We start from the raw sequence: 16,710 nt of genomic DNA, 5'->3' as shown, positions 1-16,710 counted from the left end.
GGCAAGTCATTTAAGCCCAGTTGGCTAGCCCTTACCAATATTTTGCCTTGCAATCGGTACTTAATTGGTACTGATTTTAAGACAGAAGATAAAGGTTTAAAAATAAAATAAAATTGTTTGTCATTTGTTTATTTTGAGTTTTGATATGACCAGATACAGAAGGGAAGCTGTATATAACTCTCCTCCCCACCCCTCCAGTTAGATGTAATGGCAACTAGGTTACACATTAATAATAGCACATACTCCTAGAGTTATTATGAGGATAAAATGAGACAATATTTATGAAGAGTTTTGCAAACCTTAAAGAGCTATTATGATTATTTATTATATGGGATTCACTCCAAGAATATTGATGTTTATCATCATCTCTCTAATTGTTGCTTTCTAAAATGGGGATGAAATCGTAAGGAATTGTGAGGGCCTGAGTCTCAAGATACCCACTTTCCCTCCTGTGGCTTTCAATAATCTTTAAGGTTCTTACCACACTTTACATTTATAAAGTATTTGCTGAATGCTTCAGCACAGAACTTTCATGTTGCCAAGGGCCCTCCACTAAACTTCGAATAACACCCCCAGATTATCATCATTTTTGTCACCTGCGTTGAAAATTTCCCTTTGGGCTTTTGAAATTGCTCTCTGATTAGTCAATGTGTGATCTAAGCAGGACTATCATGTATACTCAGAGAGAGAGAAATGGGCAGACAGACAAATGTAGATAAATAAAAGGATTTTCAAGGAATTGAACATTTGTTTTAGGGTTTTCCTTTTTGAAGTAATTTCGGTTTTTTGCCTCAAAAAATATCAGAAGAATTTGCTAGAACCCCAAAGTACAAGGTTGGAGAAGCGCTATTGATGCTACCAACATTCCTTTTTTTTCCCCAGAAAAATAAGGTGGGCTGGAGATGGAGGAATGGTATAGAGAAGACTCAACACCCCTCCTCATTCATGACAAACAGTTGTCTCTACCTTTAGTGTTCTTGGTCTCAGCAAAGATATGTAGATGAGTCAGGGAAGAATATTTTACTAGGCAAATATTTTCTTGCATTACTATAAAAATAGTTTTGACCTAATAGACCCCCCTAAAAGGGTCTCAGAATGCCCCTCCTGTGATCTATGGACCACACCGTGAGAACTACTTCTCTAATCCATTCTTCTGCTCTCCAGAAATCACATACTATTTCAAAAAAGAATAGAAAAATCTATATTAAAAAAAGAACATAATAAATTTCTTTTCCTTTCTTCTCCATGTGTATTGAGAGTTGGAAGCAATGGAGAACAAGGAGAAATATCTAGAGTAACAAGAAAAACATGTAATAAATATGGCAGATACTTATTTTTCCATGAAGATAGCACTATGAAAATTCACTTTGTTTCATTTTTTTTAAAGCGGCTAACAAATGTATATTTTAAAACGTGTAAACTTTCTGATGAATTAATTTTAATTATCTAACAAGTATGGCATTAATGACATTTTGTTATTAGTGTAGTTTAATATCCCAACCTGCATCCGTAACATATTAGTTTTCTTGAAGAGGGAAAAAAAAAAGATGAGAACATCCTAAAATGAGGGTGGAGTATAGTTATATCAATAGGTTTCATTATCTTTAATGAAGAAACATGAACCGCCTCAGTAGTACTATGAGATTTATTCTCCCTCTCTCCATTCTAAAGACCTTTTCCTGCAATTGCTCTAAAGATTATCTCCCTAGCATACTGACAAGTTTAATGCGTTAAACAATGAAGCAGCCATCTAGATTGCACACTCAGATTTCCTCTGTAGACTCATGATTAGAAGAGATAAATGAAGAAAGCTGATTTTAAAACACAAGTAAGATATCTGCCTATTACTACTACTACATATGGTGTTTTCCTAGGAAGATTATTTTTCAGTGGCCCTGAAAGGATAAGATTTTTCTTCCAATTATTTAAACCATTTTGATAATGTTACATTTATATGATATTCTGAGGACTGAAGAACACTTGGTGATCTTGCAAATCAATGAATGTAGTAAAATTGAATTAATTATATAATTACAATTAATTAATTAATTAATTAATTATATTATTATATATTTTATATGTTATATATATTAGAAAATTAACATGAAGGCTTATTCACTTAATTACACCTATAGTCTCAATAGAAAACATGGGGGGGGGGTTTAGGCCTTAAACTTAAAACTATTAATAATGCCCTCTCTCTTTTTCTCAGATAATTTATTTATTAAATAATTATAATGAGATTCTGGACCATGTAATATTCTTTTGGATGGATTTCAACTTAAAAAAAAACTGTGACAAGATCCCATTTTATGGTTATTTATTAGCTACTATGAAATTATTTAATAACGATTTTAACCCTTTAGGCTTCCAAAGTAGAACAAATGAAAATTCTTTAGGGTCACAGCAGCTATTTGGAGTTTTCTTTATGAGCTGAAGGATGGTCACATACTAGTGAGTGGCAATGAATCAGAACACAGTCTTCAGTCCAGGAGGATAGCCTGGATCATCTAGGAAAATTCATTCGCAGCTCTAATCAGAGTAACCTGGTGTTGTCCATTCCCATTTTCTTTATCTAGTGCTATTTATTATGTGTAAGACATGTTTTCTGTTTTACCAAACATTAAATAGATTGCCAACCACTTGTTCACAATCCATAATAGTTCATTTTGTCACAATCTATCATCTTCTATAGTCTATAAGAAAATGATCATACTATTTTATTAATCATTTGAACAGCCCTGGAACCCCATTTTAGGAAAGGTGATAATGAGTTCCAAATCCATCACAGAGAGAATTAAGTTAGTTAAAATAGTCAACAAGCATTCATTAAATGCTCACTATATGCCAGGATCTCTCTTTAGGCATGAATTTGCACATGTGCACATAGACAAGTTCTTTGGGTATAAATATTAACTTGCACATTTATATGTACAAACATGTATTTATGCCTACATATTCATATGTTTGTATATATGTTATATTTAATTGACAGCTGTCCCAGAGAGTATTATTGGTACTCATTCATGTCAGTTGTGTCTGATTTTCATGATCCCATTTAGGGTTTTCTTGACAAAAATACTAAGTGGTTTGCCATTTTTTTTCCAGATCATTTGACAAAAATGGAAACTGAGTTAAACAGTGTTAAGTGAATTTCCTAGGGTCACACAGCAAGTAAGAGTCTGAGGCCAGATTTGAAATCAGGAAGTCTTTCTGACCCCATGCCAGATACTCTAACCACTGTGCCACCTAGTAGCACCCATCTCATAGAGTACTGAGAATGTCATCAGGAAGATCTGAATTCAAATCCTTTCTCTAATATCTTCTAGTTATGTGGCTATGGGCCAGGTCTTTAAATTTGCTGAGCCTCAAACAACTCACTAATGCTTTTCTAATATGTCATAGACAATGAAATCTCATAGATCTATGATATATTAATAATTGTCCAGGATTGGAATGAGTTACTCAGAGTGTGTGGTTTCCCGATCTCCTACTATGTAAATTATTTAAAGCAAGATTTCACTATATTAAGACTATTTTTAAATATAGTCTTTTCTAAAGGTGGCAGTGAGAGGGGAATGGAATAAATATCCTCTGTGATTTTAATTGGTAGGTTTTTCAGTCCATTTCCTTGCTCCAAAGTTGAACCATTCTTAAACCAATCTATAGTTATCTTAAAACCTTGAAATAAGAGTACTCCATAACTTTTCTTGACAACATATATTTTTCTGTCCTTATAGTCAGGAAATTCTTCCTGACAGCCAACTTAAATATCTTTTGCTAAAATTCCCTTTGGCCTTATTCTTAGTGAAAATTGAGAAAAGCAATTCACCACCATCTGAACAATATTGGATCACCTTCTTAAAGACTATTAAATCCCAGTCCCTCTATTACCAGCAGCCTTCTATTCTGCAGATGTGCCTAAGGTTCACAGGGAATCCTTAGTTTATTAGGGAATAGAATAATTCGCTTTTCCCTTCTGTTAAGCTATCCATTAGACTCTCTTAAGTGAATATCTAAAAGTTACATTAACTATCAAACATAGCATGTCATTATATGTTTGGCTTGCCTGTACATCTTTTAACAGAGCAAATGCATTCAACATGTATATTAAGTGCCTACTCTGTGTACCGAGGGCTGGAAGAGAAACAGCGGTCCCTCAGAAAATAATCATAAAAAGAAGACTGAGAGATGTTGAGTGACCTGTGCAAGGTCATTCAACCAGCTAGTGGCAGAGTTAGGAGGACTGGAATCCAGATCCTCAGAGTTTTTTCCACTATGCTCTTGATTGAGTTAGGAAGTGGTGGTGAATATGTTGTTACAAGATTAGTTCTCTAGTATGCAGGAGTGGAGAAAGACTTGGGACAATCTAGGTAAGTAGCAGTATTTTGTTGGAATGAAATGTTGAGGAAGCGATGGATCTGATGGACATATTAAAGGAAGAATCAACAAGAATTGGTGATTCACAGAATAGGAGAGATCAATGAGAAGAGGCAAAGATGATCCATCGGGACCCTGACTAGATCACCTGTGGCAAATGGGGAAATGAGGAATTAGAGTTTGGGGGAGAGAAGATTGCTTTGGGAAAGTTTGGAAGTCCACATCAATGTTAATAAGCAGATCGAGTGTAACTCCAGGGGTGACGGCATTTCAGTTTAATGAAGAAGTCCGTTGGGGGACCCAGAATGGTTAAAAATTGTTTTAGGAAAATTGGATATGGCTTAGTATCTCCTAATGGAAGGCAAGACCAGAAGATCCATTGAGCCACTGAGAATTTCACAGACTCAGGCTGTCAGCCTCCCAACACTGTTTACACAAACAGACCCACCCCCTGGGAGTAAAGGCTTCCTAATTCCAGTACAAAAAGTAAACAAACACAAACCTTTCCGTTCTGGACATGTGATTAGAAAAGATTAATCACAATCTCCTGCCTTCCTTTTCAGTTGAGACTGAACTTTCAAGGCAGATGAGCAAAATCGTCTCCCATAAAAGATAATTTCATTTGCCAAAATGAAACTACTCTCTGTTATTAATGCTGTAATGAAATGGCCTGAAATATGAATCCATAGTCTTAACCGAAAGGATGCCCATGTTCTCATCTCCAGGAGTTAGTTCTCTAAACAATTACACCCAAGGAAAGAGCTTTATGGTTTGATTTTCATCATTGGCCAGCTGAGCTGTGTAGCTGTCAGACTTCCCAGCCCTCCCTCCAGTGACAACCGCATTGACAACATGTTATACTCCACATTGATTTTACAGTTAAGGAGCTGATTGTGATATATAGGGATTTTAAGAATTCAGCTGAGAGGCTGACTTTTGCCTTTTATCATTCCATTAAAATTTTATAACCATCTCTTTCATGTCATTTCATCCATGAATTCTTACTTTAGAAAGTGATAGCTACTGCTGTGAGCATAACTTTTCTCATGTTCAGAGCTTTTTATTGTATTAGCAAACTACCCCAATTATAGTTATTACTCATGTTTTACATAATTGTGGTGACCCTTTCAACCATGCAGTAGCATGCGAGTTGATTTGTATATATAGAATTAGATGATTCGGCTTGTCATTTAAAAAAGCACTAAATTGAAAGAAGGTTGAAAAGCCAGTCTTTTAACGCTTTCCTATCCAGAGGGGCTAATTAGGACACCACTCAGAGATTTCCCTCCTGAACTGCATGAGTTTAAGGACTCTCCTGCAACAAGAGCAGAATGAACACTCAGCTAGGCAGGGAAGCTAATAAAATGTATGATGGTTTGGAAAGGGAGGAGGAGTGCAAAATTGAAATTGAGCATCTTTTCTTTCCCTAGATAAGAGATCATCTTTAAAGAAAGACTGTGCTCTGTGGGGGTTTGCAGTACAAGTTCATCTCATTATTGCAAATGTTTCAACTAAAATGCTAGCATCTAATTCAAAAGAAATAAAAGGTTTATCTTCAACATAAGGGCAAACAAACTACCTGCTTGTTGGTTTTTCCCTTGAAAAAAAACTCACAGTTTGATGACAGACAAGGAATAATTAGACAGAACATTTCCTTCGTTCCCTTCTCTTCCCTTCCTTTATTTCACCATTGATTTTTTAAATCTTAAAATCTCAGAGGATTTTGATTTTTGTAGAAAACTACAGATACTTTTCAGGAATTGTACTCAATAGCATATGAAAAACATTCTAATTTAAATAACATGTTTAAATTTTAAAATGATCCATTCCTACTTTGATGCAATAATTGCTCTTGTAGAGCAGATAACAGAAGAAAAAAAATATCAGGAAGACCTTAAGAATTCTCTCAATAGAAATGTAGCAGATGATGAAAACCGAAACCCAGGCCCTTCACTGGACCTCAAGTTTTGTATGTGTAAAATGGCAGGATAGTAAATAGGAACTACATAGTCTCCAAGGTCCTTCCATCTCTAGGTCTATAGTTTATGACCTTCACCCACCTTAGGATTATTATATTTGTATTTCCTCACATGGGCCTCCCAAAGTGGAAAAAATGTCTTGATTCCAAGGTAGTGTCTCATAGAAGTATTCCCCTAAAAAAGAAAGCAATGACTCTTACTCCTCAATTATCAGTTCATTGGCCAATAGGCATGTGTGCTATAGGTCCTGCTTTGTACAGTCCTTTTGGGGCTGTACAAAGCCAGAAGATAATACAGTCACACGATATAGGCATTCATGGTTGCATTTTAAGATCTAAACCCCAGATATTGGGAATAAAAGGCAAAAAAAAAGATAAGAAAAGTAAAAGAATCAAAGCTGTTTTAAACAATTACTAAATCCAAGTATATCTTTTTTTTTTAAAGATTTTCAATAAAATCTAATGTTCACAGAAAAATCTCATAAATGTCAAAATTGCTGTGGGCAGAAAAGGGGGATATAGTATTTTCTTGATCTGTTGTAGCAATTTATAGATTTCAGGACGTGGTTTATAAGAATGCTAAATGTTCTGGAATTACAGCTGTTACTGATCAGTGATTGAGCCAGATTTGTGTTATTGCACCATGTTCTTGCTTGTACCTAGAGAGCAGTAAAGCCTCAATATAATAAAAAGCACCTGCATTTTAAATGAAATTTCAATTGAAAAACTTAACAGCCCTTCAAATTGCAGAATTTAACGCAGCCCAGTAAAGCTTAAATAACACTTTGCCTCCGCAGGCTGAGGGGTTTGCATTCAAGGTGACTTGATTGTGTCGCATGGTGAAATTATTTACAATTAAGGAATTTCTCTGGAGGGCTGCAGAGTATTTGCTGTTCCACAGTACCTATGCAGGCATATGGTGGGCCTTTTTCAGTATTCATGGAGCCTCCTGAACCTTTATGATAATTGAATCAGTTAGAGTGCTGAGTGGAGCAAGCATAAAACCTGTTAACCTAAAGGTCAGCTCTGTGCATTGTTTATTTATCAGTAGGTGAAAGAGCTAAATCGGCAGCTTCTGTCACAGTCACAGTAAAAAATCACCTATAATATTAACAGGGAGTAGATAAATTGCAAAACATGGATTAGAATGATAAACAGAATGAGGTAAAATATGGAATATATAATGAGAGATGCAGAAAGACTTTACTGGGCTGTAAAATATGCAGGTTGGTTATGAAAATGTTATTGGTTATAATTAGTCACTGGTGCTCTAGAATAATGTCAACAAAAGCTAGAACTTCAGTTCTATATGGTCTTCTTAAATGTTTCTCTTCGTGTTCAATAATGTCCGGAACGATCATTTCCTCATTTCACGTTATATTTTCTAAAATCATCTCTGAGAGATTTTGATCTCAAAACAAAATTCCAATTTATCTGCTTGAGGAAAATATATTTTAAAGATTACCAAATGTTTGTTATCCTGCTGGTGGAAAAGACAAAGTCTGAAGAGTGTCTAGATCACTTATATTTCTTCTTCCTTATAGAACCGGGACGTATCGACCCTCCATTTCTTTTGGATGTGAGGTCAAGAACCATGACTCTGAAGTGGCAGCATCCTTCAAGACCCAATGGTGTTATCACCCATTATAACATTTACAAAAATGGCTATTTTCATTCAGTGCTTTCAGGAGAAACCTCTAACAGCACAGTGCTTCACTTACACCCCAATACAAGCTACCATTTTCAGATAGAAGGCTGCACTTCAAAAGGATGCTCTCTTTCACCTGAGACCCGGGCCATATGGACTCTTCCAGATGCACCAGAAGATATTCCAAACCCAGAACTGTATTCTGATACCCCAACTTCTGTGTCTATATCTTGGAAACTCCCTCTCTTCCCCAATGGCCAGCTGGAGAACTTCACTATTCAGAGAAGATCTAAAGGGATGGAACAAGTGACCACACTGGTGACTCTTCCACTGAATCACTCCATGAAATTTGTTGACCAAACTTCTGCTCTTAGCCCATGGACCACGTATGAGTACCGAATACTAATGAGCACATTAAACGGAGGTACAAATAGCAGTGCTTGGGTAGAAGTTACCACAAGACCATCAAGGCCTGCTGGGGTTCAACCACCTGAGGTGTTGGTGTTGGGACCAGATATGGCCAAGGTAGGATAATTATTTCTCTTTTTTTTTTCTTCCCTTTTTTGCAGACTTACCCTTGATTAACTCTGTGTGGAACAGAGCCATCTACTGGCAAAACTAGCCTCTTTACTGCCTTAGGCATTAGTTGAAGGAGGTAACATTCTGGCCAGTGGCCCAAACCATTTTGAAATCGGCGTCAGTTTTTCATCTGTTCCTGTATCCCCTTAATTATATTGTTGAGATGCTTCCATTTTCCTCACACACCTGAAATGCTTTGAATGTCACAATGGGATGCTTAGCTTAACCACCACGTCAGATTTAAATAGATCAAAAAATGAGAAGAGTTAGGAAAATAGTAAAGATCGGATTAGTATGCTAACAGAAGGTCCAAGTTACCAATATTCTGATTAAAAAATGATCAAAAGAGCAAAATGATTGGCAAATGAAGTAAAAATAGCATATTACAGGACTATCTAGGAAGTCTTCAATTATTCACAACATTCATCTGGGATTGAGCTCTAGAGGACAGGATAACTACCATTGTTTTGGCTTGCATACAAACTTCATTCAAGGGAAATTAGTGTAACCAAACAGGAGGGAGTTTTGTAGCTTAGAAGCCTCTTTTGTGTAAATACACACATGCTTCCATGGATTCAGTCTTGTACTAATGCCAAAAGCATTGGTACAGTAGCTTCAGTAGCTTGCTCACCAGAGCACAAAACAAAGGCCATTTGCATAAAAGCAAAGTTCATCTGTTAAAATTATTATTTGGATCTCTGTTGGGTTGATGCCGTCCCTTCTGCCCCACACCTCCTCGCTAGGGGAACAATAAAAAATGTACCAAAATATGGAGTTAGAAGAAATGAATTTAAACTCTAAAAATGAATACATTTTTCCTTTTCCATTAATTGGCAACAATGTGAGATAGAGCGAACCATGCAATTTTTTATTATTAGAAACATGAAGTTTATAAAATTTATCTTTTTCTATATTAAAAAGGAATTAATCTAAAGATTATGATGAAAGTATTTATTATAACAATTTGTCATGGTCAATTATTTTTTTTAAATTCCTCAGTATATTAAAAGATCTAGTCACCTAAAGACGCATAGGTAATCTTTATTTAAAGGAAAACTAACCTTGAAATTATTAATAATTCTGGAAATATTTTTTTCCTGGTGGGATTAACAAAAATGTTAGGAGCTCTACCAATCAATTAAGATACAAGTCTTCTTTCATCAGAATGGTAACAGCTTCAAAATGGGCATCGCTTGGATTTTCTTTTTTTGAAATTTCACAACTAAGCACTGCTTCTCAGGGGAAGTTTGAAAATGTACAAATAATTTTCATTTTTAGTTGAAAGATAGCCATTCATGCATAGGTCTATCTGGCTCAGCATAGCTGCATGAGGATCAAAGGTAGGCAAAGACAATTTGTCAGACTTATTGTCTTTTCCTATTTCCTTTGATTGCCCCTTCCTACTTTTTACCTCATCCAGGACTAAAATCACACTTACAGCCTGTCAGCCTGAAATGGAAAAGGTTGTACTAGATGAGGGAGACAGAGAGGGCAAAATATGGATCATTTTTAAAGTTCCAACATAAATTCTAGGCATTCCTGTGAGTCCCCTAGGGCAATGATAACCCCAGGTTAAGAATCTGAAAGTATATATGACTTGGTGTCTGAAATATGTAGAAAGTGTGCACTAGTGAAGACTTTAAAAAAAAAAATCTAACTTTCATTAATGTTCAAATTATTGCAGGAAAATCAAAAGCTATCAACAGGCAGAGTCAGCAAGAATATTTAATCTCATCTAGAACTTGGTTAGGCATTTCAAAATCGCTGTTTTAATAGCAAAAGGCTTTCACATTATCAAATTATGAACAGAGATAGAATCTTAGAGATATGCTGAAGGTCAGGATATGTGGCATATTTGCCAGTCAGAGAAACAGAGGCTGACCTGTAGCCCTGAGACAGAAAGCTTGAAGATATTTGAAAAGGATGTGAATGCTAAGGGATGAAGTGGAGGAGACTTAATGCCAAATCTCATATAATATCTGCTAAAATGTGGCACCCTATATCTCAGGGTGAATGAAACCACCCAAATCTAGAAATAAGAATAGAGGTTTGGGGTTCACATGGGAAAAGATGTCCCCTCAAAGTTTTGATTAAACATGTAAAAGATATTGTGTTAATAATATGTCAATGGTTAGTGAGCCTATAACCATATTCTGACATGGTAGTGCTCTTCTGTCTTCTCTAGTTGCTACAGAGATTTTGAGAATTAAATGTCTAATATTGCTAGTTTCAATTAGTGGCCTCTGTCCTTATCTCCGTAGCTGTGTAGTCTTTGTAAATAAATGGCAGTTGATTGTCTTTATGACAGAGACATCTAGAAAAAGACGGCTCTATTGGACATCTTGGTCAGTAGACGTGTCTGAAGTAGCTACCTACCATTGGCGCAAGAACTGTTCTAGGTGCTCAAGGGAAGGGGACAAATTTATTTTATTTTAATGGGAAAATGATGAATTTTTAATGGACAGACATGAAACCTGTCCTTGAGGAATGGGGGAGACAGAATGCACACATACATAATACATTGTGAAAACTGTTATAAATTCATGTGCCAAGTGTAAATTGTTGTGGTATTGAATCAGTTCAATGAACATAGATTAAGTATCTATGATTTATAGGTTCCTTTGTAAAAACAAAGGGAGAGACAAAAATTTATTAAGACACAGTCTCTCCCCTCATGGAGTATACTGTTTAAGCAGAAGCATTAGAAGCATGTTCCAATAACAACAGTATGAAATAATGGTGATAATGATAATGGTGATAATGACAGCTAGAATTTATGCAGCACTTTAAGGTTTGCTAAACATTGTAGATATATTATCTCACTTGATGATCTTCACACAAGCTGAGGAGCAGGTGTTATAATTATCCACATTTTACAGATAAGAAAACTAATGCTGAATGAGATTATGTTTTACCCAGGTTCACACAGCTAGTAAGTGTCTGGAGTGAGTTTTGAACTCAGATCATTTTGAGTCCAATTCCAGCCATCCAAACCACTCTGGTTACTCATTGGCTCTAATAGAACATTATAAGGGCAGAAGGCAAGTATAAACAAAATGCTTTGTGTGATCCAAGGAACATTAGAGCTGTTCAAGGAACATGGACTTTTGAGACAAAGGGGTGTGAAGTCAACTTCCTTAAAAGCTTATTTGAAAACAAAGAACAGTGAGATATTGTATCATAGGCGAGTTTTCTCTTTGGAAATGGTAAAAGTTATATGTCATTGTAGAGTTTTCCATTTTCCCAATTTAGGAAAGCTTACCAAGTAAAGTTCTCCAATATTTCAAATGTTCTGATGTCAATCAATTTAGGTTTTACAAGATATACATATGCTTAAGTATTTCATCTAATACCCAAAGTTCCAATAAACTGTGGATTATACATCATACTGAATTTTCTATTTCTGTTTTTGAAAGATATATGCATTCAAGATGAGGTGTGAACATTTCTTAGACATTAAATCTTGACCTCAAAAAATGATATTTACTTCTTTTTCTTTCCAAGGGCTTTTTTTCTGTGCTTGCTCACCATTGCCATGCCAGTCATTAAGGGTATGGCAATGAGATTGTCTCCAAAGAATTCCAGGAATCCTCCTATCAAGATTTCTTTTTCTATAATCTCCTTCAAAATTAGGAAAAGGAATTCAGAAAAACCTCCAAATAATGAGGGGTCAAGAATTTAACCTTATGGACTTTCTCTTTGATATTGCTAGAGAGAACTTGTATAACACTGAAGAGAAGGAAGATATGGTTTGGTCGATATCATAACCAGATTAGTTGTGTGTCAGGTTGTATCTAACAGAGTTTAATTAAACTACCTTTGAGGAAGATTATTTAATAGCTCCATATTTTTCCATTGAATGTGTATGAAGGCACCATAATGCATCTTATAGAGATTCTTAATAATACAATTATAGGATTTTAGAACTTGAGAGGACCTTAGAAATGATCTAATCCTACTCTTTCATTTTACAAATAAGCAAACAGAGGCTTTCAAATGCTAAGTAATTTTGCTAACATCACATATATTTAAGAATAGAACTTAAATTTTCTGACTTTTAAGCTTTTGATAATTTCAAAATACCTTGCTATTTTTAAGCATTCACCTACATGCTAACTTGGAATTTTTCTTCAGGAGAATCCTAAGTTACTTCTTAAAAGCATTGTCCTTACCAAATAAATGGGTTTATTATTTATTCTCAGTGCCAAAGTCTTTCTTCAAATCACACTTTATATTCAATCTGTGATACACAGCAGAATGAAGAGAAGGGAATAAGCTGTTCCTATTTTTAATATATATTTGCATTGTCAAACCAAGGGTATACTGGATAGATATAGATATAGATATTACCACAACATTTTTTTTTAGTTCTGGAGAGTCAACATAAAATTTAAACTATTTCTACAGATGTATTAACTTTTTTTAGACTATCAGTTGTTTTTTTTTTTATCAAAAGTCAGTTAAAGCTAATAGCATGAATACATTTTAACTACGTAAAAAATAGCAGTAATGCTAGATAGGTGACATTGTTTATAGTAATTATATATTATATAATTAGGCATACTTTTTGACTATATATATATAGGTACAATTTTAGAATTCTACTTCAGTCATTTTTTTTCAGTACCAGACTAGTCAATCAATCTTTCATAAGTTGTTTCTTCATCTCTAAAAAGAGAATAATAATAGTTACATCCCTGAACTCATAAGATTATTTTTTGGGGGTTACACAAGAGTAATTATTTATTTTCTTTTAATTTTTTTCCAAACTACATGTTAATATAATTTTCAATAATTATTTCCTATCATTTTGCAATCCATGTTCTCTCCCTCTCTTCTATCCTTTCCCTGTCCCCAAGATGGCAAGTCTTATGTTACAGGTTGTACATGTGTTATCATACAATGTACATTTCCATATTTATCAAGTTGTGAAAGAAGACACATTACTTGTACTAGAGAAAAACTCATGGAGAAAATAAAGCAAAAAAAAATAGTATGCTCCAAAATTTATAGGATTGTTGTTGAAATCAAATGAAATAATATATGTAAAATGCTTGGGAAATCTTAGGACATTAGATAAGTATAATAATACAATAATCATTATTATTACTGTGTTATCCTGGGCAAGTCATGAAACTCTTTTCCCTCAGTTTCTCCTCTATAAAATGAGCTAGAGGAAGAAATGTCAAACCACTATAATATCTTTGCCCAGATGACTCCAAATTGATCATGGAGAGTTGTCCATGACTGAACACACAAATTATTGTTATTATCACCAGTATTTGGGAGGAAGATATAATCACATGAAGAAATACAGGAGCCAAATTCAGGGAACATTGGGATTTGGATAAGGATTAATGGAAGAAACAAAAATATAGTCATTGAAGTACAGTATCTACCACCTTGTAGACAGGGAAATCAATTAGATGGGAAGTTCTCAAGGACTCCAACAATCCAGACATCTTCTAGAATCTCTCTGGTGATAAGGGGCATTGTTGGGAATTAAAGAAGGCAGAAAATGATATTAAACAACCTTGAGAGAATGATTTAGGCTCATAGGATCATAGATGATAAGAGCAATGACTTCAAATTTGAAGAGACTTAAGAGTCAATCTAGGGGGCAGCTGGGTAGCTCAGTGGATTGAGTCAGGCCTAGAGATGGGAGGTTCTAGGTTCAAATCTGGCCCCAGACACTGCCCAGCTGTGTGACCCCGGGCAAGTCACTTAACCCCCATTGCCCACCCTTACCACTCTTCCACCAAGGAGCCAATACACAGAAGTTAAGGGGTTAAAAAAAAAGAGAGAGAGACAATCTAGCTCAACTCCCTTGTTTTACAAATAAATGCACTAAGACACAGAAACATTAAATGACTTACCTAAGGTCACACAGGCAATAAGTAGCATAGCTAGTGTCTATTTTCTCTTCCAAGAATAATAGTATTCAAACTAGAAAAAAAATTTAAATCATTATTATCAAAATTGTAGTTCAAACCACAAATAAGTGAGAAGAGAAAAGAGCACCTAGTTGCTTTTATTGAGTTCTAAGGAACCAGAGCCTCAAGATGATTAAGGACTATGGCATGGAAAGAAACAGATAAAATAGTTGAGCTACTGCCGGTAACCTTTAAAAGATCATGAAGCAATGTTGGAGTACTAGAGAAGGAAAAATGTCCCAATTGACAAAAAAGAGAACGTGACAGAATTTACAAACTACAGGCCAATGGACATGAATTTTATTCTTAGCAAAAACTTTGAACTAATTATTAGAAGCATGGTTTGTGAACCTCTTTTATAGAGAAACAATGATCACCAACAGTTGGGCCATGTTAGACTACCTTCATGTCTTTCTTGGATAGGGTAAACAGTTTGATATATCAGAGAAATGCTATTGACTTACTATACATATAAAGACTCATAAGTTATATTTTTGGACAAGATGGATTGATATAGGCTAAATGATTAAACAGTAAATTAAAATTGGAACTGGTGGAATGACTAGACCCATAAAGTAGTCATTATTAATTTGTAGAAATTAATAATTTTGACTAGTTCATGATCTTGAACTATTGAAATTTTCTCTATTAATTATGAATATCTTATAACTAATTATTAAGGCATCTATGTGGCACTGTGGATAGAGTGCAGAACCTAGAATCAGGAAGTCCCATCTTCTGAATTTCAGTCTAGCCTTCGACACTAGCTGTATGATCCTGGACAAGGATCTCTGTTTGCTTTAGTTCCTCATTTTTAAAATAAGTTGGAGAAAGAAGTGGTACACTAGTCTAGTACCTTTGCCAAGGAAATCCCAAATTCTGTCAAAAAGAATTGGACATGACTAAAAATGACTCAGCAGCAACAACAAAGCCAAATTATTCTTTATTTTCTTGAATTTCTCTAGAGACTCGCACATAATCTCTATGAAAACCTTTTGGAAAAGAATCATCCTAATACTACAATATTGGTCAAATGTTCAAAGAAATTACTTTTCTTATTTTCTTTTTTTTCCCCTTAATTTGCCTCCCTAGAAGGAACCCAGGAGCTGTCTTTCTGTGTGGCTATAACCTCCTTTTATCTCCTGCTTTCATCTTTTGAAGAAGGCAAAGGTTGATATAATTCACTTCATCCAATTGCTTGATGACTTATTGATCAGGGCACAAAGATCTTACATCTGGAGTACCAACAATTAAATTTTTATTTATAGTTAAAAAACTATGTGATTCTTAGTAACATTTATTCCTTTTCCCATTACTTTCCCACTCTCATGACAGTTACAGAAGAGGACCATGTAGGACTTTGTATTGATTTGACCTGTGACTTTCTCTGTGAACTCCTGTGAGGAAATTCTTTTGCCAATACAGATCAGCCACTCCCTACAACTTAGAATCTTCAAGTTGACTGATAAATAAAGAGGTAGATGATTTAGCCAAGATCACACAGTCAACTCTCTACCCACTCTGACATTCTAATCCTCAGAACTCTATATGCTAAAGATTAATGTCCTGCTCTACATGGGCTGAGTAGTGAGTCATATTAGATAATTATTGCTATTTCTATTAAGATTCTCTGTATATTTAGATTGAAATACACCCCCTAGATGTGGTAAAAAACAATTGATTTCCAAGATTGTAATTTTTTCATGAAGTAAATCACTAATTACTATCCCTTTAAATTTTTGTATTGGAGAAAATAAGGCTTCCTGTTCTTTAAATGACAGTTTCCAGAGTAATTAAATTCAATCAGTTAATCTCTCCTGGTAGTTTCCTCAATAGGGTTTTCTCTAGTGTGCTTCCTTTCATAGCCTCCACACTGGAATGTGAATCAATGAACAAGCCATTCCTGTATCCAACACAGGCTGTCTTCTGAGTCATATGCAATGCTTTCATGTGCTGCCAGGGTCTAGCTTGAACTCTCAGAAGACACAGATGAAGAAGGGGGAGGTTGTGTAACATAGATCAATCACATGGATTGTTGCTGTGATAGCTTTTACACTAGAAGGCCCAATCAGTCCCCTGAGCCTAACCTTGTCTCATTCTTCAAGTTCACAAAAGAAATATCCATTTCCAAACTCTCTCTCTCTCTCTCTCTCTCTCTCTCTCTCTCTCTCTCTCTCTCTCTCTCTCTCTCT

The 16,710-nt window shown here is 35.2% G+C and overlaps 1 protein-coding gene across 1 annotated transcript in view; it reads left to right on the top strand.

The window, feature by feature from the left end:
* Window positions 1-16,710, top strand: part of USH2A (usherin) — a 1,059,501-nt gene that overhangs the window by 672,393 nt on the left and 370,398 nt on the right. The window contains exon 40 of the mRNA XM_044674959.1: window positions 7,903-8,531. Within this exon, the coding sequence (XP_044530894.1) occupies window positions 7,903-8,531 (629 nt within the window). The remainder of the gene's footprint in view (window positions 1-7,902; window positions 8,532-16,710) is intronic.

Source organism: Gracilinanus agilis, chromosome 4 (assembly GCF_016433145.1).
Source record: "Gracilinanus agilis isolate LMUSP501 chromosome 4, AgileGrace, whole genome shotgun sequence".
In the NCBI taxonomy this organism is placed as follows: Eukaryota; Metazoa; Chordata; class Mammalia; order Didelphimorphia; family Didelphidae; genus Gracilinanus; species Gracilinanus agilis.
Note: the sequence above shows the minus strand (reverse complement) of the source record. Positions and strands in the feature narration are given on the sequence as shown.